Source organism: Lissotriton helveticus, chromosome 12 (assembly GCF_964261635.1).
Source record: "Lissotriton helveticus chromosome 12, aLisHel1.1, whole genome shotgun sequence".
Lineage (NCBI taxonomy): Eukaryota > Metazoa > Chordata > Amphibia > Caudata > Salamandridae > Lissotriton > Lissotriton helveticus.
The window spans coordinates 692,272,722-692,299,515 of NC_136073.1; the positions used below are offsets into that span (position 1 = coordinate 692,272,722).

The 26,794-nt window shown below is 46.3% G+C and overlaps 1 protein-coding gene across 2 annotated transcripts in view; it reads right to left on the reverse strand.

The window, feature by feature from the left end:
• Window positions 1-26,794, reverse strand: part of HYDIN (HYDIN axonemal central pair apparatus protein) — a 3,619,565-nt gene that overhangs the window by 201,990 nt on the left and 3,390,781 nt on the right. For both annotated transcript variants that reach the window (XM_078670948.1, XM_078670947.1), the window contains one exon: window positions 14,136-14,416. In XM_078670948.1, the coding sequence (XP_078527074.1) occupies window positions 14,136-14,416 (281 nt within the window). The remainder of the gene's footprint in view (window positions 1-14,135; window positions 14,417-26,794) is intronic.

Sequence of the window (26,794 nt, forward strand, 5' to 3'; positions counted from 1 at the left end):
AGGGGCCAGAAGAGGCCGGGTCGGGCCACCCCCCTTCGTTCGTGTCACGGAACTATGGGTAAGCGGAAATTACATACATCCCAGGACCAGGGGGGTGTAAAGGCAAAAGTCCCAGGAAGTCATCATCTATAATTTCTTATCTGACTTCGGCAGTTGGGGTTTTATCATCAGAAATTGAATCTGCTGAGAGGGAGCTTGGGCTTGACCCAAGTACTATTTTAATACCAGTCGCCCCCCCCCCCCCTCCCCCCCCTTGGAGCCCATTCCAGTGAATCGTGTCCCTTTGGTGCCACGGGTTATTATTAATAATCGCACGAGGACAAGGGAATCTGACTCTGTTGGCGCTGTGGCTCAAGATGATTGCTATGTAACAAATGGTCCCAGTATTCCATCAACCCAGCCTACAGCTAATAATGGTCAAATTAAGAATCAGAGACCTGCCGAAAAAAAAGGACCAGAAAAGAGGAAACAGGCGGGAAAAGGACCCTAAAAACCCTGTACAGCCCGGTGACCCATCAATAGCAAGTAATTTAGAGTCTAGCATACGGGACATGCTGGAGGCGTTCTTCTCTACACGGCTTGAGCTGGTATTAACTAGTATAGCAAAGGACATTATTGATACCCTGAACACTTTTGTTGCGAACCTTGTTAAAAAATGTGAGCGGATCAATACGGTCCTAAACTTACATAACTGTGTCACAGAAGCCGACCACCTACATGTGCCTCCCCAAGGTCACTCCAACTTATCAAATAGGAAACCGGGAGCCCAAGGTTTAAATGAGGGATTATGTTGCTCCCGGGTGCAAGATAAGGCGAGGCAGGAGTCCTGTTTGATTGGGGGGGGGGGTCTACTGTTCCTAAGGAGAAGGTCTCACAGACTAGTGAACACAGTAAAATAGAATTGCAATATACATCAGTTCCACCCAGGTCTTCGATAGTACATCTGGACCAACACCCAAGAAACACAATTAATACTCAACCAAGCATTAACCTTCCCCCCGAAGCAGCTCCCTTGGTAGTAATATTAGTAGGGATTCCCCCGCTAGCGGAGGGAGAACTTGAATCTACAGACACTCTCCTAGGAACCACAAAAAAATGGTGCAACCAGAACTGCTCGGGTGGGACTGAAATCTCCTCAAATATTATAATGGCAAGACGGGTGGGGTAGCTGGGGAGAACACAAAAGGCAATCAAAGGGGATTGTGTTATAGTGAATTTTAACAATCCCAATCACCCGTCACGGTTGCTTTGGGATGCCTCCGATCTAAAGAGAGAAGAGGGAAATATAAGGGCAGTCCCGTTAGGATATTTTTAACCTCCCACAAGAAGGGTTAAGGGTCATCATAAAATGGTTCTTGATTGCAGAAACAGCCCGGGTATTATAGAATCTCGTCCCTACACTAGTTCCATTAGGGAATATCGCCCGGATAGAAATAGCCTGGGGTACACCACTTCACCCAAATCTTTGTGCCCCGAGGGAATAATGAGAAAGGATTCATTAGTTTTATCAAACAGGTTCTCACCTTTGTCTCACTTAAATGACATTGAATGACTAGGTCCTAACCATAAGAAGCCCCGTTCTCCCCTCATGCAAAGTGACCATATCACTGAGGGTACAAATTATTACCGACTAATGACATGGAACATAGCAGGGACGACCAAAATTGGCTTAAATCTATAGTAACCCATGATGTTGTCGCCTTTAAAGAGATGAGGGACAAGAAAAATGCTTTTTGGGTAGATGGTTTTAAGTCCTACACCAAGCCAGCTCGTCCAACTCCTGTAGGGAGAGCAAAGGGGGGGTTGATGTTCCTTATCTCAGTGAAACTGAAGGGCACAGTTAGAATTTTAGATTGCGCCTCCCCAAATTGTCTTATAGTGGAGATTACCACCTCTAGTAGTTGTAAAACTCTGATAATACATTTTTATAACTCGGAAGAGGGTGAGTAATGTAATGAACATCTCTGCTACTTGACACCGTTTTTAGAAACTTATAAAGCACAGCAAACCACTTTTGTTTATTTTATTCTCATGGGGGATTTTAATACTCACTTATGTAAACTTAACTGCCGTATAAAGGTACCTCAAGGCCCTGCGCATGCCTCGCTACCTCATTTTGAACACTCAAACAAAGGGGAGACTTTGAAAGAGCTCTTGACTTCTGTCGACCTCTATGAACCTAGTTTTGCTGATGTTACTGAGAGGGTTATAACATTTAAAGGCCGAGATAGTGAGACGATCATCGATTTCATTTTCTTATCTCCTATCCTACTAAGGCATGTATTCTTTTACAATGCTGTATATTCCCCATTCAGTGATCACAACCCGGTGATATTACAGCTAGACCACGGTTTTGATCTTACAGACACTACGGTAATTAACAAAGGTCCAACTAACGTCATAACCCAAGACCAGGGGAGGAGGTTAAAATGGACAAAAATAGTCCCAGAGCTCTTTGTTGATAGCTTAATGATAAAGGCTAACGAAGATATTCAGAAATGTATTGACTGTTCCACTCCTGGGGAGGAAACTATTGTAGCCTTTGAAAGTATCTGTAAACAGGTTGAGCGGGATTTAACAGTCCCCCTCAAGTCTAAACCCAACAAGTTAAAACAATGGTTTCAGTCGAAATGTTCAAGGGCCCATCAAAACTTGATAAAAGCGCTGAAAACCAAACCCAGGAAATAAAATAATAATAACTGGCCTCAGAAAGGAATCAATCAATCACAAAATTTGTAAAGCGCGCTACTCACCCGTAAGGGTCTCAAGGCGCTGAGGAGGGGGGGGTCGCTACTGCTCGAACAGCCAGGTCTTGAGTTGTTTCCTGAAGGAGAGGTGATCCTGGGTCAGCCGTAGGTGAGTGGGGAGGGAGTTCCATGTCTTGGCTGCCAGGTAGGAGAAGGATCTTCCTCCGACGGTGGATTTCCGAATTCTTGGGACGGAGGCGAGGCTGGCGGATCGGAGCTGGCTGGTGGGTGTGTAGAAAGTGAGGCGGCTGTTGAGGTACTTCGGGCCCATGTCGTGGAGAGCCTTGTGTGCATGGGTGGGGAGTCTGAACGTGATCCTCTTGTTGACGGGAGCCAGTGCAGGTCTTTCAGGTGGGCAGAGATGTGGCTGCGGCGCGGGATTTCCAGGATGAGTCGTGCTGAGGCGTTCTGGATGCGCTGGAGTCTTTTCTGGAGTTTGGCTGTGGTTCCAGCGTAGAGGGTGTTCCCGTAGTCGGCTGGTGACGAGGGCCTGGGTGACCGTCTTCCTGGTTTCGGTGGGGATCCATCGGAAGATCTTTCGGAGCATGCGCAGGGTATTGAAGCAGGATGATGAGACTGCGTTCACTTGCTTGGTCATCGTGAGGGAGGAGTCGAGGATTACGCCCAGGTTGCGTGCATGGTCCGTTGGTTTGGGTGCGCTGCCCAGAGCAGGGGGCCACCAGGAGTCGTCCCAGGCGGAGGGAGATGGTCCGAGGATGAGGACTTCCGTCTTGTCTGAGTTCAGTTTTAGACGGCTGATCTTCATCCATTCCGCGACGTCTTTCATTCCTTCCTGGAGGTTGGCTTTGGCGGTGGCGGGGTCGTTGGTGAGGGAGAGGATCAGCTGGGTGTCGTCGGCGTAGGAGATGATGTTGAGGTTGTGTTGGCAGGCGATGGCTGCGAGGGGGCTCATGTAGACGTTGAAGAGGGTGGGGCTGAGTGAGGATCCTTGCGGTACGCCGCAGATGACTTCGGTGGCCGCGGATCGGAACGGGGGGAGGCGGACTCTCTGGATTCTTCCGGCGAGGAACGGGATGATCCACTCAAGGGCCGCTCTTTGGATTCCGGTGTTGCTGAGGGGCTGTATCAGGGTGCGGTGGCAGACGGTGTCGAAGGCTGCTGAGAGGTCCAGGAGGATGGGGGCAGCAGTTTCCCCGTTGTCGAGCAGGGACCTGATGTCATCGGTGGCTGCAATGAGGGCGGTCTCGGTGCTGTGGTTTGCTCGGAAGCCGGACTGTGAGGTGTCGAGGGATCCGTTGGTCTCGAGGAAGGCGGAGAGTTGTCTGTCGTCGGTCTTCTCGATGACTTTGGCTGGAAAGGGGAGGTGCGAGATGGGGCGGAAGTTCTTCAGGTCCGTGGGGTCCGCGGTTGGTTTCTTGAGGAGGGCGCTCAGCTCGGCATGTTTCCAGCTCTCCGGGAAGGTGGCGGATGCAAAGGAGCTGTTGATGATGTTCCGGAGTTGGGGTGCGATGGTGCAGTTGGCTTTGTTGAAGATGTGGTGTTGGCAGGGGTCGGTGGGGGAGCCGGAGTGGATGGTGTTCATCATGCGAGCGGTGTCTTCGGTGCTGACAGGGGTTCAGGTGCAGAGGGTGGTGGTTGGGGGCGCTGGTTCGGCGGTTGGGTGCGTGGTTTGTGCGCCGAAGCTGTTGTGTATGTCGGCGATCTTGCGGTGGAAGAACGAGGCGAGTGAGTCCCAGAGGTCTTGCGAGGGTGTGATATCGTTGTTGCAGGAGCTGGGGTTGGAGAGCTCTTTGACGATGTTGAAGAGCTCCTTGCTGTTGTGGGTGTTGTTGTCCAGTCTTTCTTTAAATGCTGTCTTCTTGGTGTTTCGGATCAGCTGGTGGTGTTTGCGGGTGGCGTTCTTGAGGGCGGTCATGTGTTCTGTTGTCTGGTCATGGCGCCAGGCTTTCTCGAGGGTGCGGCAGGTTTTCTTGGAGTTTTTGAGTTTGATGGTAAACCACGAGGCTTTCCTGCTGCCGGGTCTGCTGGAAGGGTTCTTCAGTGGTGCGAGTTCGTCGGCGCAGTCGGTGAGCCACTGTGTGAGGTTGCAGGCTGCTTCGTTGGGGTCCGTCGTGTTGGTGGGCGGGTTCTGGCTCAGGGCGGTGGTGAGCTGGTCGGCGGTGATCTTGCTCCAGCTTCTGCGGGGATCCTGTTGCGGGTGGTGGTGAGTCGTGGTTCTCCGGAAGTCGAAGTGGACGCAGCTGTGGTCTGTCCAGTGTAGTCCGGTGGAGTGGCTGAAGGAGATGTGCTTGCTGGAGGAGAAGACGGGGTCAAGCGTGTGTCCGGCGTAGTGGGTGGGGGGTTCACCAGTTGCTTGAGTCCGTGGTTGGCGAGGTTGTCCAGCAGGGCGGTGGTGTGCAGTCCTTGTTGTTCTCCAGGAAGAAGTTGAGGTCCCCTAGGAGGATGTAGTCTGTGAAAGTGAGGGCGTGTGGACTGACGAATTCTGCGATGGCTTCGCTGAATTGTGTGCGCGGTCCCGGAGGTCTGTAGATGAGAGTGCCTCTGAGGGTGGTCTTAGGGTCGGTGTGTATCTGGAAGTGAAGGTGCTCAGCAGTGGTGAGGGTGTCGTCGGAGTTGGTCGTGATGCGGATGGTGTTCCTGTGGAAGATGGCTATGCCTCCTCCGGTCTGGTTGACGCGGTCCCTCCGGATGTTCTTGTAGCCCTCCGGGATGGCTATGGCGATGTCTGGGGCGGAGGAGGCGTTCATCCAGGTTTCCGTAAGTGAGGCGACGTCTGGTGAGGTTGTGTCGAGGAGGTTCCAGAGTTCCACGGCGTGCCTGTGGACGGAGCGGGTGTTGAGCAGGATGCACTTGAGGTGGTTGTTGCTGGTGTTTGGCTTGTTGGGTGCGGTGTAGGTCCGTAACAGGTGAATCGGCAGGCTTGGCAGGTGAAGGGTCCGTGGGTGCGTTTCGGGGTGGCTCGATAGCAGGCGGGGTTCCGGCCATCATTGAGTGCGTGGAGGGTGGCGGCGTCGTAGGTCCGTCAGGTGCGCTGGCATTGTCAAGGACCAAGGGTCCAGGCGCTGGGCGCGGTCCAGGCTCGGACGGGCGTAGACGGGCTTGCCTTTGGCGCACAATCGGCGCACCCGCTGCGCGCGTCCGCTGCGCGTTCACCGTGCGGCCTCTATATGAGGGGCTGAGGGAGGGAGGAGCAGCTGGGAGGCGGGAGCAGGGTGGCGAATGGGAATGGCAGGGGGCGGGGCCGCAGGGAGCAGCGGCAGGAAGCAGAGGGCGAGGCGAGGAGCGGGGGGCACAGAAGGCAAAAGGGGGAGCGAGGGGGACACAATCACGGGTACAGACGGCATAAAGGGGAAACAATCACAGGGTACAGAGGCGAAGGTGAAAACAATTGCAGTTAAACAGAAGGCAAAAGGTGAAAAATGAAAAACTATAAAACACGGCACAGGTTACCACAGAGAAAACTCAGGAAACAGCGGTCACAGCGTAGCACAGCGCACAGCACGGGGAGGACCACGCGGTGACTAGGGGGGCGACCTACCTGGTGACAGGATCAAGGGTCGCTCCCTTTACCACCGCGCGGCCTCCATATGAGGGGCTGAGGGAGGGAGGAGCAGCTGGGAGGCGGGAGCGGGGTGGCGAATGGGAACGGCGGGGGCGGGGACGCAGGGAGCAGCAGAGGGAAGCAGAGGGTGAGGCGGGGAGCGGGGGGGCACAGAAGGCAAAAGGGGGAGCGAGGGGGACACAATCATGGGTACAGAAGGCAAAAAGGGGAAACAATAACAGGGTACAGAGGCGAAGGGGGAAACAATTACAGTTAAACAGAAGGCAAAAGGTGAAAAATGAAAAACGATAAAACACGGCACAGGTTACCACGGAGAAAACTCAGGAAACAGCGGTCAGAGCATAGCACAGCGCACAACACGGGGAGGACCACGCGGTGGCCAGGGGGGCGACCTACCTGGTGACAGGGAATATAAACAAATTATAGTAACTCGTAAAAATTAAATCAAAGCTGAGGCATGGGAGAGTTTGATGGATAAAGAGGTTCTTAGGGACAGTGCTAAGGTTTGGTCAATTGTAAACAGTCCATTGTTCACAGGCGAGGAGAATGGTTTACTGGAAATTAATATCCCAGAAGAGGAGTGGTTGACCTACTTCGAAAACATATATGCCAGTAATGATGTATTTGAACCATTTATAGCTCCAAACAGTAGTACCGCCTACCCCAGATTAGTGTTCAATTCTGTGGATGTGGAGCGAGCAATAACTGAATCCTCAAGTAATAAGGCCCCCGGCCCGGACGGCGTTCCGGCTGATTTCTATAAAAGCAATCCCAAATTGTGGGCAAAAATCTTAACAAACGTTTTTAATTCTTCTGTTGTTTTAGGATTTCCTGCATCTTGGGCCCACTCTATTATTATTCCCGTATTCAAAAAAGGACAAAGAGGGGACCCAAGATGTTATAGGCCCATTTCTTTAATAGATTCGTCCGTAAAGATATTAGGAAAAGTCATTCTTTATAAAATGTCAGAGTGGGTGACGGACAATAGAATCCTGTCTGATCTTCAATACAGTTTTAGAACCAGCAGAAGTACTGAAGATCAGTGCCTAAACCTGTATTTGCTAACTAATAAATATACTAAAGCATCCAAGGGGTCCATTTATTTAGGCTTCATGGACTTATCCACAACATTCGATCTAGTACATAGATCGAAGCTGTGGACGCTTTTATTGGATTTGGGCTTTGATCCGTCCCTGGTCTATTTCCTGGCAGATCTACACAGGGATCTATTAGCGTCAGTCAGGATATCCCACGAGGGTTCTTGCACACGTCACTTTAAATCTGGTAGGGGGTTCAGACAAGGGTGCATTCTGGCCCCTCTACTTTTTACTCTGTACATCAATGCCTTAGATAAATCCCTGGATACTGCTACATTGGACGTTCCGCGTATAGGGGACAGTTCCATCCCGGTCCTCCTATACGCGGACGATGCGGTCTTATTAGCCCGCACCCCGATAAGCTTACAGAGGCTATTGAATGCCTTTGGGGAGTTTATGGACTCCCTGGATCTGGCCGTAAACAATGCAAAATCACATACAATGTCCATGGGGTTATGCAAGAATAAATCAAGGACTTTTTACTGTAAGGGGGCGGAAGTAAAAAGGGTGAAGGTTTTTATCTACTTGGGGGTCATGTTTGACGAGCGATGCTCCTGGGCCCCCCAGTTTGCAGCGAAAAAAGCTGTCTTAGGAAGATCAACACAAGCAGTTCAAAGCTTTGCACAGCGGCTAGGGGGAAGGCCCTGTGAAGCGATTCTTTCTATTTATAAAGCAAAATGCTTGGGAGCTGCACTGTATGGAGCAGCTATATGGGGGTACAAACATGTGGATGAATTACAAAAGGTGGAAAATAAATGTCACCGCTCTCTTTTATCTATCCCCCAATCCTCACCCACGTTTTCTACTCACCAGGAGCTGGGGATGGGGTATTTGTCTGACCAGATTAGTTTGTCACCCCTCATTCTTTGGTTGAAGACTTGGCTTAACCCTGAATAAGTTTTAAATCATCAGATTTTAAAAGATTGCCTCAGGTTGGAAAAGGGGAATGAAATACAGTGGTTCTCGTATGTACCCAGATGGTATTGTGAAGGGGGACATCAATTGGGTTAAAGAGCATTTCCTGTCTCTAAGGTCTCAGGAAAGGGAGGCGGAAGAACTAAAAAAAACTCTTGTGTGAGCTCATTTTTTATTAGTTACGACCCCATTGATTGAGCCCTATTTAAAGTTGGTAACAAGGTCATTCCATCGCTTGCTGCTAACTAAATTCCGTTTCAACTTGATTCATTTTTTACTGGGATCTTATGAAGGGTGGAGTAAGCCGGAGGATATAGCCCTTTGTAACTGTGATGGCAGCTCATTGCAAGATACTATGCATTTTACACTTTTTTGTGGATATTATTATGAAATTAGAATGAAATTTATATTACCACTATTTAAGGGTAAGGGTTTTTTCCAGGCTAAACCCGCTTTATTCTACTTACAACTCCTGGAGAACCTCTGGAACATCTTTAACATTGCAAGCTATTTTGTAGCAGCTGTACGGCTGAGAAAACAAAGATGGCTAAATATGATTGACTGTTGAGATCTTGCCCTTTACTAACTGTATTTTATGGTTTTTATCACCTTTGTAAAAATTATTTTATATTCATGTTATTCTAAATGTATTCATTGAAATGTATTGTATGAATTGTGTGATTTGATTGTGTATCTTTTAAGATTTTAATTAATCGATTAAAGTGGTTTGACTTGACTTGGATGCATAGGGAGCAACATGTCCCTCCACCCTTGGAGGTTGACAGCTCCATAACTGCAGTTAAGATGTATACAATTCTTATGTATGTTTTTTTACCCACTGTGGATCCATATATGATCGAAATGTCTTATATGTTGTTATATGGGGGACCTGAAGAACTCATGTTGGGGCGACGCTTGAACATCACAATATCGTTGAAATGGTCATGGGAAAGTTATATGTATGCCTGCTGATACTTATCACATTTTTCTTCTCTGGTCCCAGTGCTCTATTGTAACTGCAATAAAAAATGCTGAATAAATAAAAAATAAAAAAGTGACGTCAGAAACCGATGTAGATCTTAATGGAGGACTTGAGAAAATATGCCGTTGGAGAAGTGTGTGCAAGAGTCCGTTGGAATCCAAGGGTGGATTCTGGAAGAAGAGAACCTGTAAGCAGAAGGGACAGTCTATGATACTCAGAGGTGACCAGGAGGCACGGAACAGCAATGCCCATCGAAGTCAGATGGTTCAAAAGCGCTGATGGTGTCCTTGCTGCAGCTGTTTCGACCAGGCAATGCCAAGGAAGACCAGGAGCCATGCACAAGCTGTCCGATGTCGGAAATCGAGAACCAGGGGGTCAGTGTCCGGCGGAAGCACCAACAAGCCTTAGCAGCTGCAACTGGCGTGGAAAGTAAAGATGGACTAACATTGGGACCAGCAAGGTCCAAGGGACTCACCACAATCAGGAGAGTCAGAACCGGCCCCGAGCAAGCAGGAGACCCCACCGAAGCAGAAGTAAAGCCCCCAAGAGGACCCAAAGGCAGAAGCAACAGAATCCGCAAGAGGACCTCTAGGAACTCACCAAGAAGGAAGGCCCACGGTGAAGAGGATGTGGTAAAGGTGCTGTACTTGGCAGGAAGAGATGCTGGAGCTTCTTGCAGCCCGTAAATTTCTGGAGAGCAGAATCAACACAAGCCTTGGCAAAGGCAAGTTGAGGTGGTGTCAGGGGTTCGGTACCAGCGGTTCTGACGAGGGATACTCGCCTCAAAGTTGCAGAGAGGACAAGTTAGGCTGCGAGGGAGTTGCAGAACCACTACCTGTGTTGCTGAGGATTTTGAAGTCCATGGGATGTCAGGAGCAGCAGACTGGTCAGCTTAGATGAGGTTCCTGCAGATGCAGGGGAGTGAATCTTTTCCTCCAGGGGGATTACTTTGGGTTATGTTGAAGATCCTGAAAGAAGCCCAGACACAGATGACAAAGAAGACTTGCAGAACAGAAAGACCAGGAGCAGCAGGAGCCTTCTATTTTCTTTTTTTTAGTCCTCATACATGTCATTAGACCTGAGAAACTCTAGATGGGATCCCTCTGTGCCTTCCACACAAACCGAATCGATGGCCGCCCTGGTTATATCTGTGCCCGGCAAACAGAGTTCCCCAAGAGGTAGGGCTGCCTCTTGGTCCCACTCCCGTTCTCTTGACTAAACGAGAGGCAAGTTACTAGGGTGGACCAGACAACAAACCTCTGGCATAATCATAGGACTGGTGTTATTTTATCCTCCAGGTCTCCAAGGCTGCCCAAACCTTATTACAACTAGATTCATCGCAGGCCATATTAGACTGACTAATCATGATAATATTTTTAAGACAGTCTGTAAATGTGGGGGGGCCTCCGATTTCCATGCCCTGCAGATTTCCCTCCTGGCGATAACTATTACATAAAACAGCAATTTTGAGGCAGGGGTACTTATACAATAATCCGTTGAGCGTCCAAAAAAAACCCGAGTAGTGGTAAGTTCAATTGGTCTTAGTAGAACCTCCTCCAGGAAACCACATACCCTGGCCCAGTATAAAGCAATCTTTGGACACCTCATGAACATATGTTGATTGTCCACAGCCTGATCTTTACATCTGGGGCAATAGTATAACCTTGTGCTCATCTTGGATAGTTTCCCCGGTGTCCAATACACTCTATAAGTGGTATACAGGTGGTTCCTTCTGAGATTTGCTGGTTTAATCACTGTCTGAGACATAGTGTAGGAATCACACCAAATTTTCCGAATTTCCTCCCGGTTTTCAGTAAGAACAGTACCTTAAAGATTCTCCAACTCGGAATCCGAACAGGCCCCTGCTTCCATAGAAACTTTATACCAGAAGGAGACCTCTCGCTTCCATAAGCCCACTCTAGAGATGGAATCATACTATCTTCTTCATTACCCCATGATTGTGTTGCCCACCAAGCAGAGAGCTGATAGAACTTAAATCTTGTTAAAGTCCCATTTGTCAAATTGGAGAGGGACTCCCAGCTCATAAGTTGTGAGCTTTTACATAAGTCCCTCCACAGCCTGATACCCGCTAGTTTAAGCGGCTGAGACAGTTGGTCTAACAGACAATCAGGGGTCCCGGGGGAATCCCAAATTGGGGCCTGTAAGGTGTAATATGATATCCCCAGTATTCTCCTAATATGTCCCCAATTTTTAAGAGCAGTCAGCAGTATTTTAAGGCGGACCTTCTTGTAAAATTCGGGGTACTCAAACTTATAAAGAAAGAATTCCTGTCATTGCGGTACATCATATAACATTGCCCTAAATAACATGCCCTGAGCAGAAGAATCTGGTTTATTTGCCAAAATTCGAAAATTCTTAAAATGGAAGGCATAACAGTAGGAAAGTAGGTCAGGTAAGGCTAAACCTCCAATCTTCAGCCCTCTCCTTAACTTCTTCCACGCTATCCTGGGTGTTTTTGTTGCCCATATGAAAGAACCAATCTTCCCTTGAAGACTGGCAATATCTTTATAGTTAAAGGGTAATGGAATTGTGTTGAACAGAAAAGTTATTTTCTGTAGGATCGTCATCTTTACGAGATTAACTCTCCCATAAATATTCAATGGCAAGCTCCCCCATTTTAGTAATAGCTTACAAACTTCCTTTGATGCCTTCTGCCAACTAATCTTTGGTATATCCATCAATTTTTGGGTTATGTAAATCCCTAGATATCTCATCTGATCTTTGGCTCCCTGTATGATATATATATTATTCCACCCCATTACCTCAGTTTTTTCTCTATTAATCATGTATCCAGATATTTTACCAAATTCCTCAGCTAATTCAAATAACCGTGGGATTGCATCAATATGGTTTGAGGTATAAAGAAGAAGATCATCTGCATATAGGGCTGTTTTAAGCTCCAGGTCCGCCAATTTAAAAGGTAAAATGCTATGACCCATTCTGAGGGGTTCAATGTAGACATTGAACAATAGAGGGGACAGGGGGCAACCCTGCCTGGTGCCTCTAAATATACTAAATTACCCCGTAAGGGCACCATTAACTAAAACATTCGCCCTGGGGTTCAGATACAAAGATTTAACAGCTCCTATGAAATTTAATGGGAAGCCAAACTTGTGCATGGTCTTCCATAAGTACTCCCAGTTAACCTGATCGAACGCCTTAGCGTCGTCGATGGCAATGATGGTAAGTGGCAACTTACTTTCCTCCGCAAAATCGATTGCGCCGATCACCTGAAAGGTAAGCTCATTAAGCTGCCTCCCTGGTATGAACCCTCTCTAGTCCGGGTGTATAATTATTTTAATGATTTTGGCCATCCTAGTGGCCAATATCCCTGAGAAGATCTTCAAATCCAAATTTAAAAATGAGATCGGCCTATATGATTCAATTTTTTGAGGGCCTTTATTTTGTTTGTGTATTAGTGATACCGTCGCTTCCAACCAAGATGAAGGAATACTTTCGCATTGTATAAATATTTTATTGAAATGTTTTTTCAATATCGGCACCACCTTCTCTAAAAGGCTAGAATAGACTTCAATTGATAAACCGTCGGGGCCGGCGGCTTACCCCCTGCTCAGGAGTCTTCCTTGATGCAGTCTTGATTCCAGGCGAAGTGTCCAGACAGTCGAAGAATGACGTCTTTTCAGTCTTGAGTCTTGTCTCACGACAAATCTGAGGACCCACCCACAAGTTAAGTTCTTAAGTATCCCAAGGGAAGGGTTGGAACAACTCAAGGGTCCCTCTCAGAGGAGGTGCTGGATAGAGGGGAGGATACTCCTATGTCCAGTTTCACAACAGAGCAGGAGCCAAGGGCTCCCCTGAACTGACTCAAACTTGAGTATGCAAGAAGGTTACCAAATGTGCCCTTCAAAGCAGTCTGGTGGTGCTGGCAAGCATTCCCACCCCAGCCCAATACACTAAGTCATGTCTAGGAGGTGGTCACACTTTCCTGTGACAGGAAACCTATTATTCTACCTTCCCCTGCTCGAGCTTGGCTCAGCAGCAAGAGGGTAGAATTGTGTCTGTGGTCGGCATCTGCACTAGCTTGTTGTCAAACCCTGAAAGGCTGTAACAGGGAGTACAGGGGGTACCCCAAGTCAGCCCCCAGCCCCTTGGTACATCAGATCATACTTCCAATTCTGGAATCGGGGTTGGGGTATGATTCCACCATGTTTGATACCAAACATAATCAGGTTCAGTGCAGCCACTATATAGTTAGACATCTTGTAATGACTGATGTCCACTATATGTATCAAAATGGCTGACCGCACTTACAAAGTCTGGAGAATCGACTTCGGGGTTTGTAGGGGTGTCCTGCTCATGCAGAGGCACTCTCACACTTATAACCAAGTACCCTGCCCTCAGGACTGAAGACCGTGCCATAGGCATTACTTATAGGTTTTAAGTGTAGTGACCTCAGATATAAGGAAACTTATATCTGTCGTGAAAGGTGCAAGCATCAACTCCCACAGTACCATAGCATATACTAGGGACTTACAAGGGTCAAAAACATACTGAAATCAAGCAAAAAGTGGGGGTAACCATGAAAGCAGATCATACTTTCCTACAGTATTACATTTTTTTTTTTAAATTGAAATTATTTAGCTGTGGATGCTAAAAGATGTAGGTGCCTCCTTACCTCTTACTTTAAAGGCAACTGTGCTGTGATCTGTTGCAAGTGATTAGAAAATTATTATTTTACGTGATCATGTGAACAATCACTTATGCAAGACAACACCCATACTAGATAACAGCTCAACAGCAGCTCCATACAAGTGGGCTGAATTGACTGTCAGGCAGTACCATCCATAATGTAAGCACAGAACGATAATTTCACAATAATGCATTATTACCTGGCCCCAATGTCACCCGTGTTATTCATGATGACCCTCCTGGAGGCAACAGTCTGTAACACCACTGCTCCAAAGGGGATATGTTCCATGTCAAGGCTGACTTCAATGCCCTGGCTGCAACCACGGAGGACAAACAGTGGTCGCGACATACCAGCACACTCCAGCATCACCTCTTCAGCAAACGGTGGGATGCGGCATTTGGGAGAGAAGGTAACTTCAACCTTACAGCTTCCACCAAGGGACTTCAAAGTCAACTCTGTAGAAGGTGATAAGCTGAGAACCTGCAAGAGAAAAGATAAGTTGGGAGTATTCAATGCATTGTCGAGTCTCATTTGCAATATGTTCAAGGGTTGTTAATTAAAACCTTTTGTGCTGCTGACATTATGCCATGAAGATGTCAATATTCAAGTGTTGCCACACTGCTTATCTAAATGGCAGCTGATTCATGGTGATCACTGTTCAGTGGATGGGTGGAGGCAGCTCATTGTACCAGTAAGCTACTCTAGTGTGCCATGACAAACATGCAGGCGCTAAGATTAGTGTAGATTACTGATAACACACAAAACATTTTTCAGTTAGGATATATTGATCTAGGCATTGCTTTTGTTACCCAGGGCAACAACACGGGACCCTGGACACACCAGTACATACGTCCTGGGACCCAGAGCGGAGTGGAACTAAATATTGGATAGAAAGTTTCAGAAAAGGCCAATCCACATTTCAGGGAAAACTAGGTTGTGGAGCATGATCAACCCCCAGAGAGATCCAAGACTCTTTGGTGAAACTCCGAGGCATCTCCGCAGTTTTATGACGTGAGTAGGTCATCCAATACCACAAGTCTTTCATACCCAATTTTTCCTATCAAAATGTATCAGCACATGGATGTGCTAGGAGGATCGAGCACCAGCACAGGTGAGTCGTGGGCTCCTGTATCGGGTAGATGGCCCTTACAGTGGTACTCAAAGTCAATGCTTAAATACATATATCGCCAAGCCCCAATCCATCCTGAGATATGTCAAAGGCATTGTTCAAGTCGATCGGCTCCTGCAGGGACGGTCGTGTCTTCAACATCAAAAGAAGTCTGCATCTCATGAACCTCAGCTGGACCCCTCCACTTAGCAGAAACTTACCAGAGGAAAATTCTTCAAACATCACACCCATACCTTGTAAGTATCAGTCTCCAAGAAAAGAACACCACACTGTTAGTCTTGCCTGAAACAGGTCTTGTACGGTATACAGAGAAGAGGGAAGAACATTATTTAAAAATTATAATTGAAATGGAAATCCTCCCTTCCAAAATAGTGGCACTGCTAAGGTCAACCTTCAAAATGTTGGCACATCAGATGAAAACCAGCTCTACACGTGAAAAAACAAAGAAACCAAGCTGGGGCAGTTTAAGGCCCAGGCAGCAGATGTGCTTTCATTTGAGCCTGGCAGCTTGTATGACACTATATCTAAATTACTACTATCAACCTACGAACACATTACATTGACTGTGTCGCCTACCATCCCATCATGAAGTTAAGTAAAATATATCTTTATTATTCCTAATCCCACATCCATTTACACTATACTTACATTGCAATGTTGTAGTTATGTTGGTGTAGTGGATGCAAAATAATGGGCTGTGTACCAGAGGCATTACGCGCTCTAAGCCTGCACATCAGATTTTCAAATTGACAGAATTGTTTAGGAGGAGCTTCTGGTCGTGCAAGCACATCCCAACCAGTTGAACAGAAGATGAGGTAGGATGGCCGCGCAACTAACTCTTTAAATGCATTTCTTGGACTTTGCATAATATATGTTCACCATGTTTGCAGCTTGGTGAGAGTGTAGGTTTATATTTGCATGACTGACTATCATTTCTTGTGCAAGCTAATACAAAAAGTTTAAAAAAAAGACATCTTAAATATAAAATAACTCTTAGCTCCAGCCAGTCTTGTCAGAAAAAGAAACACATTTATGATAAAAATTCCTATGAAGAAAAGTTGACCAGAGGAGGTCACATGCAGAGAAAGACCTCAAAATGCCTTGCTTTACCTTACATCTCAAAAATACAATGGTTCTATTTCTAGTTTACTTTGCATGATCAGAAACTTGACTCTGTCCTGGTTCTATTTAAAAATAAAATTGGCCTCTTTAAAAAAAAAAAAAATCTGATGAAATTCTATGTATGCTGCCAGTAGGTAGGCAAATGTTTATATAACCAAAAAGGGAGGATACCGAGATTTAACCTCTAGTTAACATTGCTGCAACATCCTGAGCAAAGTAAAACTAACCCATGCTTATGCCTAGTAATGAAAAATGGAGTATAAATGTCCCTGAGGTAGACAAAGGTGAAAAATACATTTTCTATTGAATTCTTAATTTTAACAGCAGTTTGATTTAAGGACTCTCCCACATTATTGCTTTGAAATAATTTAACGTGAGCTCCCTGAACAGCTATCTTTCTGGTGGATACTCTTCCTGCAGACTCCTCACCTTTGAAAATTCCACAGACACTAGACGAGTCTGGAAATGTCTGCAATTGCTCCACGGCACTGATAGAGGATGCAGGCTCTGCAATGATATCAAGCATTCAGACTTGATGAGGTCATCAAGGCCATATATCATCAGAATATCGTCCTGATGTCAGTTCAACCCTGGCTTTGCCACACATTTAGCGGCATTATAGAGAAGATTGACAGTCAAGCGCAGTATAAAATACTAACTTGCCAGCTTATTTGTAAATTTCCAAAGTTCTCCAGTATGAGGAGGAGGCAGTGTCGATGAGGAATATGCAGGTAGACAGAGTATCCACCAGAAGGATTGTTAAACAAGGACAGTAACTGTTTCTTCTGATGGGAACTTCTATATGCAGAATCCTCACCTTAGAACAGAGTACCAAGCATTAGTCCATTTGGTGTTTGGAAAAGAGAACTAAACTAGAAAATAATTAAGGACAGACAGGACAAAGTGGCCTTCAGTCTCACTTTCAAATCCACGAAATAGTTTTTGGAGAAAGTGTCAAGGATCAACCACATAGCTGTCAGCTACTGGCACCCCTCTAGCCTGGTCTGAAGTGGAAGATGTTGCACCCTGGTAGAACTAGCCCTGATTCCTTCAGGATGTTTATTCCTTGCTAAAGCATAGGAGATCTTGATGCATGAAATGATATAGCGCGATAAGTTTGCTTCTCTACTGCCCTACTAACAGCCAGTGTAGCTGAAGAACAGCTGGCCATCTGAATTAAATTATAATGTTGCTCATGTAGACACTCAGTGCATGCTTTGAGTTTAGCTTGTGAAGCCTCTCCTCCTCCTTGCGAGACGTGGAGGGGAAAGAATTATAGTAGAGTAATAGTTTGACCTAGATGGAAAGGAAAAACCACCATTGTTAAGAACATGGCTTTAGTGCGCAATATCGCCTTGTCTGGAAACAAACGCAAATTGAGGTCAAACAGACAAGGTCTGTAGCTTGCTGACTCGACGAGCAAAGGTGATGGCAAATAGGAACACTATTTTTAAAGTCAGAAGCTGTAACTAGAAGTTGTGCATTGGTTCAAACAGAGTGCCTATGAGAAACGTCAGAGCCAAATTAAGGTCCAACTGAGGCAAAATAACAGGAGTTGGAGAATACAGGTTTGTTAAACCTTTCAAGAATCTCATCACCACCAGGTACTTAAGCAGGGAGGGTTGGATCTTGTATGCATAGAAAAGCAGACAAGTGCCAAGAGGTATACCTTGACTGTAGCCACTGCAGATCCTTATTTCACCAAGAGCAGTGCAAACAGTAGTATATTGGCAAGGGATGCTTTTAAAGTATCAACCCCCCTTTCGGCACAGTAGTAAACAAACTTGTTTCATCTTCCTGAAGAAACTGATTTTGTAACCTGGTGATGCGTAAAGAGGACCCCGTCCACCACTTTCAGTGGTAGCTGAAAGGTACTCATATTCCCTTGCTCAAACTTCACGCATGAAGGAGTAGGCTGTGAAGATTCCCCGTAAGGTCTGTCCCCTGATTGAGACATCAAGTCCACTTAGAGTGGAAGGTGAAGAGGGGCCAAAGGTCTGTATTCCACACCCTTAAAATCCAACTGGGGCAATAAAAATTACCTGGGCCCTGCTGTGGTGCATCTTTCTCAATACCCCAGGAATTAAGAGTTAGAGAGGAAACATACAGAAGAGTGGAAACTTCCATTACAATTGACATGCATTGCCCAAGGTCCCAGCGACAGAGAGCAAAGAGGACGACGTGAGCCCAAAGGGGCAACAAAGTGTTGTAGCACCTCCAGGTGGAGACGCCGCTTGTGGTTGGCAAGATGACATTGTCTGAGATTGTCAGTCCTGTGTTAAATAAACCTGCCTGATGGTTATCCACCACCCACAGACTGTGATGGTGTGCCCAGGTCCAGAGACTAAGAGCTTCTCAACAGAGTCTGAGACCCTGCCCCTCCCTGCTTGTTCAGATACCACATTGTAGTTGTATTGTCGATCAAGATCAGGAATGAAAGACTGCACAGTTTAGGAGGAAGGAAACACCAATTGGACCACCCTTATTTCCAGAAAATTGATTTAAGACTTTGCTTTCCAGGAACCCAGATGCCGCTAATCTACCGGACCATCAAATGTGCTTCCTACCCTACGATGAAGAGTCCGTCACAACTGTGACAGAAGCAGATACGTCGTCCTTGAAAAAGGTTCTCCTCTCTTTCCCTCCAAACTCCACTGCAGTGTCCTTGGAAATCACAATAGATTCTTCCAGATCCCCTTGATGTTGGAACCATAGCCTGCGAAAGCCCCACAGCGGAGTCTTTATGTGCCAGTGTGCATAAATGACCAGGAGAATGCAGGAAGCCAACAGACTGAGCAATCTATAGACAACATCCAGTCCTTGCTGAGGAAAGGACAACATTCTGAACTTGCCATTTCTGAGGAACCAATTCAGGACCCTGAGATCAAGGATCAGGTGCAGACCTCTGTCCAACTTGGGAACACGGAAGTACGGAGAATAGCGCCCAGGTCCTGTTCTTATGTTCTTGCTCTGGCGCCAGATCTAATGACCCTTTCTATGGCAGGATATCTACCTCTTTCTGCTGGATAAGCAGGTATTCTACTATTACTTGAGAGGGATGGAGGGAACAGCTGGTGGGATGCTAGCGGAAGGATATAGTATGCCTTATCTGCAATTTGTCGGACCCAGTTTTTTGAAGAGGTGGCCTTCCATGCCTGTAGAAAAAGAAACACTCTTACTTCCATCAGCATGTCGCGCTCCTTTCCAGGCAAACTATAGTTGTTTCCCTGGTGGTGCTTAGGAGGCAAAGGAGGATGAAGAGAAGGGTGGAAGCAGTCTGATGTGTCCCTTATCTTTCTCTCAGTATTGCCACAAAAAAAGGTGTTCTTCGGTTGTTGGTAACCAAGTGTGGAGATGTGTGGCTTCTTTTGGTAACCCAGAGATGAGGAGTTTGCTTCCTAAAGAAACAAAAAGTCTGAGGAGTGGACTGCAGTCCCAAAGAACGTGTTTTAGCTCTACCCTCTTTTAAGCGTGCTAGTGCTGCGTCTGCTTTCTGTCTGACCAGTCTCTTACCTTCTAAGGGCACATCCAGTAGAGTGTTGTGGACATCTGATAAGAATTATGTTGACCATGTATGGTGTCTTAAAGTGACAGAAGTGTCCACTGATCGAGCTACACAGTCTACAGTGTCTAGGACAGCACGCACTATGTATCAAGAAGCATTCAGTCCATCTCTTACTAACTCGGAGCGCTAAGCCTGAAAATGGTCTTGGAGATTTAAAATTACCATGGGTGATATGTCCCAGAGGGCATGGGCATGTATTACCGAGATACAGGTGGCGTTCAGCAAACAAAAGGCTAAGCTGCCAGCCAAAAAGGCCTTTTTTCTTATTGCTTCCAGGAGCTTGGATTCCCTATTAAGAGGTTGCAAAGGGAAAGCTCCAGGGTTGAATCTGGATGTGGAGAAGCTTTGCACTACTAAGCTTTTGAGCAAGGGGCAAATGGTTAAGAAGGCTGAATCTCCTGGTGCTGGCCTGCACAGGCAGGCAATTCTCCTATTAACCGCTGGACACAAGGATGATTTTGCCAAGGGTTCCCTTATAAGTGGGAGCAAGGCTCAGAAGCAGATGGTGCTATCTGTAGTCTATCTGTAAGAATATGGACTCTCTGCTCCACTGCAGGTAGTTGCAGGTCAAGGAACTCAGCTGCCTTCCTTACAGAGAATGAAAAACTGAAATTTGAAGGTAGCAGTCCTTTAACATGATCAATGTCTTGAGACATGTCCAACCTACTGGTTCTTTGGCAGGCTAACAAACCTGAAAGGGGACTAGATTCAACCATCCTGGGACTGGACATCAAGTCAAACCCCACAGTGTGATATGTGGCAACACAGGTTCAGGCGAAGATTGCAATGCCTTTGCCCGTACAGCCATCAATGTTGAAAGTGGCACTGTACACAGAGTCAGTCTGTAATGCAGTCCAGAGCCAGATGCTGGTGTTCTATTCAATATAGGGTAATCCCTGACCAGAGCCGAAAATCCAACTGATGTTGGTCCTAAATGAGGATGGTGTGGCGACAGAATCTGTATGGCTCCAAGGCCATCCCCGTGATAAGGCCATAGTGGCTGGTGACCAATCCTGTGGGCCCCAAGGGTGCTTCAGAGAGGACAGTACCCTCTCCTAAAGAGATCCAACGTAGTCTATATGAAGGTTGACGGATCCCGAACTGGGTACTCCGGATAAGTGGGTACTGACACTGATTGAGAGGAGGTGCTGTGAGGGGAGACTGCCGTATAGGGTTATGGTGCTGGCGATGCCCTTGTGGAGATCGCCACTAACTCCAGCTTCATAGACTGGGTCAGAGGTGACTTACCTTTCGATTTTGACCTTTGAGAAGAGGAGTGCTTTTAATTATTCCTGTGACACTTCTACTCCTTCGAGGATCGGGTGGACAGTGATGACCTCGATGATGACCTGGTCCTTGCCCTTAACCAAAAATGTGGCCTTGTCCTGCGGCGCTCCTGACAACCGTCCAAAGAATAGGCCATGAACAGTTCAGCCCTATGCTCTATGATGGCAGAGCTTACACAACAACATGTGTTTTGACCCTAGACACCAAAGGCAGTCGTCATGCAGGTCCAAGATTGACATTGGGCCGTCGCACTAGCGACAGGGATTGAAACCGGACTTCTTCAGTAGTGACATGTCCCTATCTGCACCACTTGACAAAAATGTGAGAAAGGAACCCAGAGAATCTGAGAGAACAAAGCTCTGATGGCATCAAAAGGTAAGCACAAAACAGAACAGACATCAGGGGTCTGGTCAAGCACGATATACAAACGACATCACAACTTTGATGTCGTAATGGAGCCTGGGCCCTTTGCCAGCACCAGAGATCCATTGCAGAAGTTTTCACATCAGTCTAGGGCCTGGGAAATATTCAAAGGTAAGGAACCTGCAGATAGAAGCATATGCTATAAGTCTTAATGCTTTACTATGTTTTTAAAATACTCCTAGGCTAAAGATAGTTTAAGAATTCCAAGTCCCACAAGGGATTATTCAAAGCATATGAATGCATAAAAAGATGCAATGCAAAAAAACTATAATCATTAACTTGTCAGTTAATCTTGAAACATCCACACCTGACTCCACTATAAGTTATGAGGTCTGATGTTTTGATGCTATGCAATACTTTATAGCAACCTGCTTTAAAGTTTATAACATTTGATCGAGGGCACTCATGTACTGCAGACTTTATTAATGGAATTGACCAGAAAAGCAATTCAATAAAACTTTTGGCAGGGTTGACACCTTAGGGCATCATTTACATAACGGTTGTCAGCCCACCTGGTCAGTGGCCTCTGCTCCTATCATAGAGGACCATCCGACATATGAAAAGATCGCCCCTGTCTGGTGCCTTTTTTTTTTCACGCACTTGACATTCTTTTCTTATTTTACACAGCTCCCAAAGTGAGAGTTTGCTTCTGCAAAACAAAAATATCTATCTCCAGGACATGCAGGGAGTGTTCCTCCTACACACAGTCAGCCTTGCCTTGCATAGAAGAACGGCATGAAAATCCCGTAATGGTCGTTAACCCTAAATATGGCTATCACAACACTGACCTCCTGGCAGAGCAGTAGAGGATGGGTCATGCGGTCAAGGGTTTATGACGAAGGAGCCAATTGAGACCTTGCCATCAGAAACAATGCAAATAAGCATACTTCAAATTAGGTTGGGGAAGTAAGAGTTTGGTGGGGCATTAGGGGTAAAACTATTCTAATTTCTAATTGGAAAGCTGTTTATACACCTATGGTTTACATCCAGCCTTAGAGAAAATAGTGTCAATTATTGTGCCAAGATGTGAAGATATAAATGTTTAACAATAAAAACCAGAATAAGTAGGTAAGTGGGGTTTTAAAAAAAACATCGACCACCTGAGCCCCAAAAGTCCAAATGACTTGGTGACAGAAAGCCTCCCAAGATGTTCAACATTTTCAAAGGTCTCACAAATAAAGAAAACATGTTGGTTTCCGTGGCAAAGTTGAAAAGAATTGCCAAAAAAGACCATTCAAAGCGGAAACAAATTGGATTCAAACGGAAATTGTGTAGTACAACTCCAGAGACAGTCTTGCAAGGCATATCACAGACTCTGCTATGTCTCCACCCTATTTAAAACGTCTTGACAACCTTATAGTTATTGATTCACCTCAATATTGTTAATACCTGATTGATTCACCTGTTGTCTACTGCCAATTTCTCCTCACATGCCCCCCCATACATTCTCACAATTCCTCATCTACCAACCCTTTGTCTTTATATGGAACCTGAATCATTGAATTCCAGCCCTTTCCTAAACAGGCTGTCTTGTGCCTTACTCCATTTGAAAATAAAAAGGTTGCTGACACATCATGTCTGAACAAACATTAACCCCAGTTTTTCACAATCGTTATTTTCATTCCCAGTTCATATCCACGCCTTTCCCATGAGCTAAGATTCATCATATGCTTCTCCAGGAATCTAAAAGAGTTGACAAAGGGATTTAGAGAAGATAGGACATGAATGACTTGTATGCATGACAAAAACAAAACTTCTCATTCTATGAATGGACTGAATAATGTGATTAAAAGGACCAGACACCTAACCTCCCTAAAGAAATTGTCGCGCGGAACTGCACAAATTCAAGAAATTCACTTTTGCACAATAAACATACTAAATTGGAGAAGGTGTTGTGGGTAAAGTGTACAAACAGGATGGGAAAGAAAACAAGTTACTTACCTGTAACTTTAGTTCTCCAGTATTGGAATCTTTCATAGATTCATATGCCTGAATCATTCCCCGTCGTCGAGACGGGAGTCTCCGGTATATAAAAAAGCAGTGCTTAGTAGTATAGCAAACTGAAAAGAAGCCTAGGCCCATTTCCCTTTTGCAACCCATAGCCTTTGTTATGTAAAATAGGCCCAAACTTTTCCCTGAACCAATCAGAGCTCCTCACCCTCTAGAACAGTCCTGAGAGAACCTTCTGCCCCTCAGATTTTTCGCGCACGTGTGCATAACACACTTCTTGTGCTAAATTCGAGGTGAGCCTCTCAGGGGAGGAGGGTGGGTGCATGTGAATCTATGAAAGATTCCAATACTGGAGAACTAAAGTTACAGGTAAGTAACTTGTTTCCTTACTCCAGTATTGGAACTTTCATAGATTTACATGACTGAATCAGAATAGCGAGCAGTGAAAAAACAAAGCACATTTTCCTGATACATTACATAATCATGCAATACTATTAGAAAATTAAGCATAATCTCATATACATATATACATACTTATATAAAATGTGACTTTGTAAACAAGAGAACTTATGGATGGAGGGATGCAAGAAAGGCTCACCGTTACTGGATGATATTCCGCAGTACCGCCTCTCCCACCGCCGCATCCGATTCTGCGGCTGCCTCCAAGCAGTAGTGCCTGGTGAAGGTGTGCGTAGATGCCCAGGTTGTAGCTCTGCAGATATCCTGGATTGGCACTCCTCCAAACAGTGCAGTGGATGTGGCCACCGCCCTCGTGGAATGGGCACGGACTTGTGCATTCAAAGGCTTTCCAGCAGCTTGATGACAGTAGACAATTGCACTGGAAATCCATCTGGCAATTCCCCTCTTTAACAGCGGGAAACCTTTCCTGGGTGCGCTGAAGGCGACGAATAACTGGGAAGACTTGCAAAACGCCTTATTTTCTTTCAAGTAAAATTTCATACATCTCTGAAAGTCCAGCGAGTGTAATACTCTTTCTGCCGCTGTTGATGGATGAGGAAAGAAACGCTTCAGCACCAATGGTTCGTTCAAATGAAAATCAGTTGGCACCTTCGGAATGAACTTCGGGTTTGTCCTGAGAATCATATTATCCTCTTGAAATTGCAAGAAAGGCTCCTGAATCATGAGCGCTTGTAGTTCACCTATTCTTCTCGCTGAAGTCAATGCAATGAGAAGAGTCACTTTCCAGGACAAGAACTTCAGGTCTGCCCTGTGTTTTGGTTCAAATGGTGGCTTCATCAATTGAGAGAGTACAATATTCAGATTCCATAATGGTGGTGGAGGCTTTACTGGTGGAAAGACTCTGAATATCCCTTTCATGAATTGTTTGATAATCCTTGAGGACCATAAAGATGGGCCTGACGATGACCTCCTGTTGCGGGATAACGCAGCCAAATGCACCTTGATGGAGGCGTGTGCTAATCCTGACTTTGCTAACAGCAGAATGTAAGGTATAATTTGATGAGGTGCAGCAGTAAGAGGGTGAACATCATGTCTCTTAGACCACAGACAAAACCTCCTCCATTTCATCCTGTAGGTTTTGTTGGTACTCTCTGCTCTGGCCTTGGACAGGATCTCCCTACATTCATGTGAGATGTTCAGATGGCTAAACTCACAGTGTTCAGGAGAAAGGCTGCTAATCGCAAGGATTTCGGGTCCGGATGGCGCACCTGCCCCTTGGACATTGTCAGGAGCGATGGAATTAGGCGCAACCAAATTGGACGGTCCTCCGACAGTAGCAGCAGTTCCGTGAACCAGTGTTGTCTGGGCCACTACGGGGATACTAGGATCAGCCTGCACGGCTCTTTCTTGATCTTCACCAGTACGCGGGGGAGAAGAGGAATTGGAGGAAAACCGTAGGCAAAGATGCCGGACCATGCCATGGAAAACGCATTCCCCCAAGATCCCCTCTGGGGAAGCCAGCTTGCGAAGTACTGGCATTTTCTGTTTTCCCTTGTAGCGAAGAGGTCCACCATCGGTGTTCCCCATCTCCGAAAGACACTGTCCAGGATCTCCTGGTCTAGCTCCCATTCGTGGCAGAACGATTTTAGCCTGCTGAGAGTATCCGCTTTGACGTTTTGATCCCCCGGGAGGTGTTCTGCTGTCAATGATATACCCTGCTGAAAAGACCATTCCCATATCTCCTGGGCTTCGTGAGACAGGGAGAGAGATCGTGTTCCCCCTTGCTTGTTCACATAATGCATCGCCGTGGTGTTGTCTGTTCTTACCAACACCGGCGCACCTTTTATCCTTGGCAGAAAAGCCAGTAATGCCAAGTGGATCGCCCTAAGCTCCAGCAGATTTATATGTAATTGCTGCTCCTCTGCCTTCCAACGGCCGCTGACCTGAAGGTCCTGAAGGAAAGCTCCCCATCCTTCTAACGACGCATCCGTCGTTACCACTAGCGGAACTGCTCTTGCTAGAAACGTCAGTCCTTGAGACACATTTGCCTTTTGCGTCCACCACTTTGCTGCCTGCAGCATCACTGGTGTCACCTTTATTGTATCGTCGAAGGATCCTTCCGCCTGACGCCATTGGAGATCGATCTGTTCCTGCCATGGTCTCATCCTTAGCCTGCAGCAAGGTACCAGTGGAATACAAGAGGACATCGTGCCCAGCAAGGATTTGTACCTGCGGACTGAAAGAGACTTTCTTTTTCCCAAGTCTTGGAAGAGGGACACAATCCGCAGTTGTCTTTCCTCGGAGGGAAACGCTTTGTTGCATTCCGTGTCCAATATTGCCCCCAGAAATGTGATCACTCTTGCTGGGTGGAGGTTTGACTTTCCCTCGTTTAGAGTCATTCCTAAATCGGCGAATAAGTCTATGCAAGCTTGCGTCAACGCTCTTGCCTGTGTCTTTGATGGTGCTTTGACTAACCAGTCGTCGAGGTAAGGAAATATTTGATGTCTTTGCTTCCTCAACACAGCCGCGACTGGAGCCAGGCATTTCGTGAAAACTCTTGGCGCTGAATTCAAGCCGAATGGCAGTACCCTGAATTGGTAATGTCTTCCGGCTACCCAGAACCGAAGGTACTGCCTGTGTGCAGGATGTATCGGCACGTGGAAATACGCGTCTTGTAGGTCCAATGTGGTCATATGATCTCCTGGGTTTAATAACGGAAGGATGTCCTGTAGGGATACCATCCTGAAAGATTGCTTCTTGAGATAGGTGTTTAAGGATCTGAGATCCAGAATGGGACGCCACTGGAGCTTGTTTTTCTTGATAAGAAAAAAACGGGAGTAAAACCCCTTGTTTTCCTGGGATTTCGGTACTGGTTCTATTGCTCCCTTTCGGAGCATTGTCCGAATCTCCTGCCGGAGTTGATGCAGATGATTGGCTCTCTGGTGCATCGGTGGCGTACAAG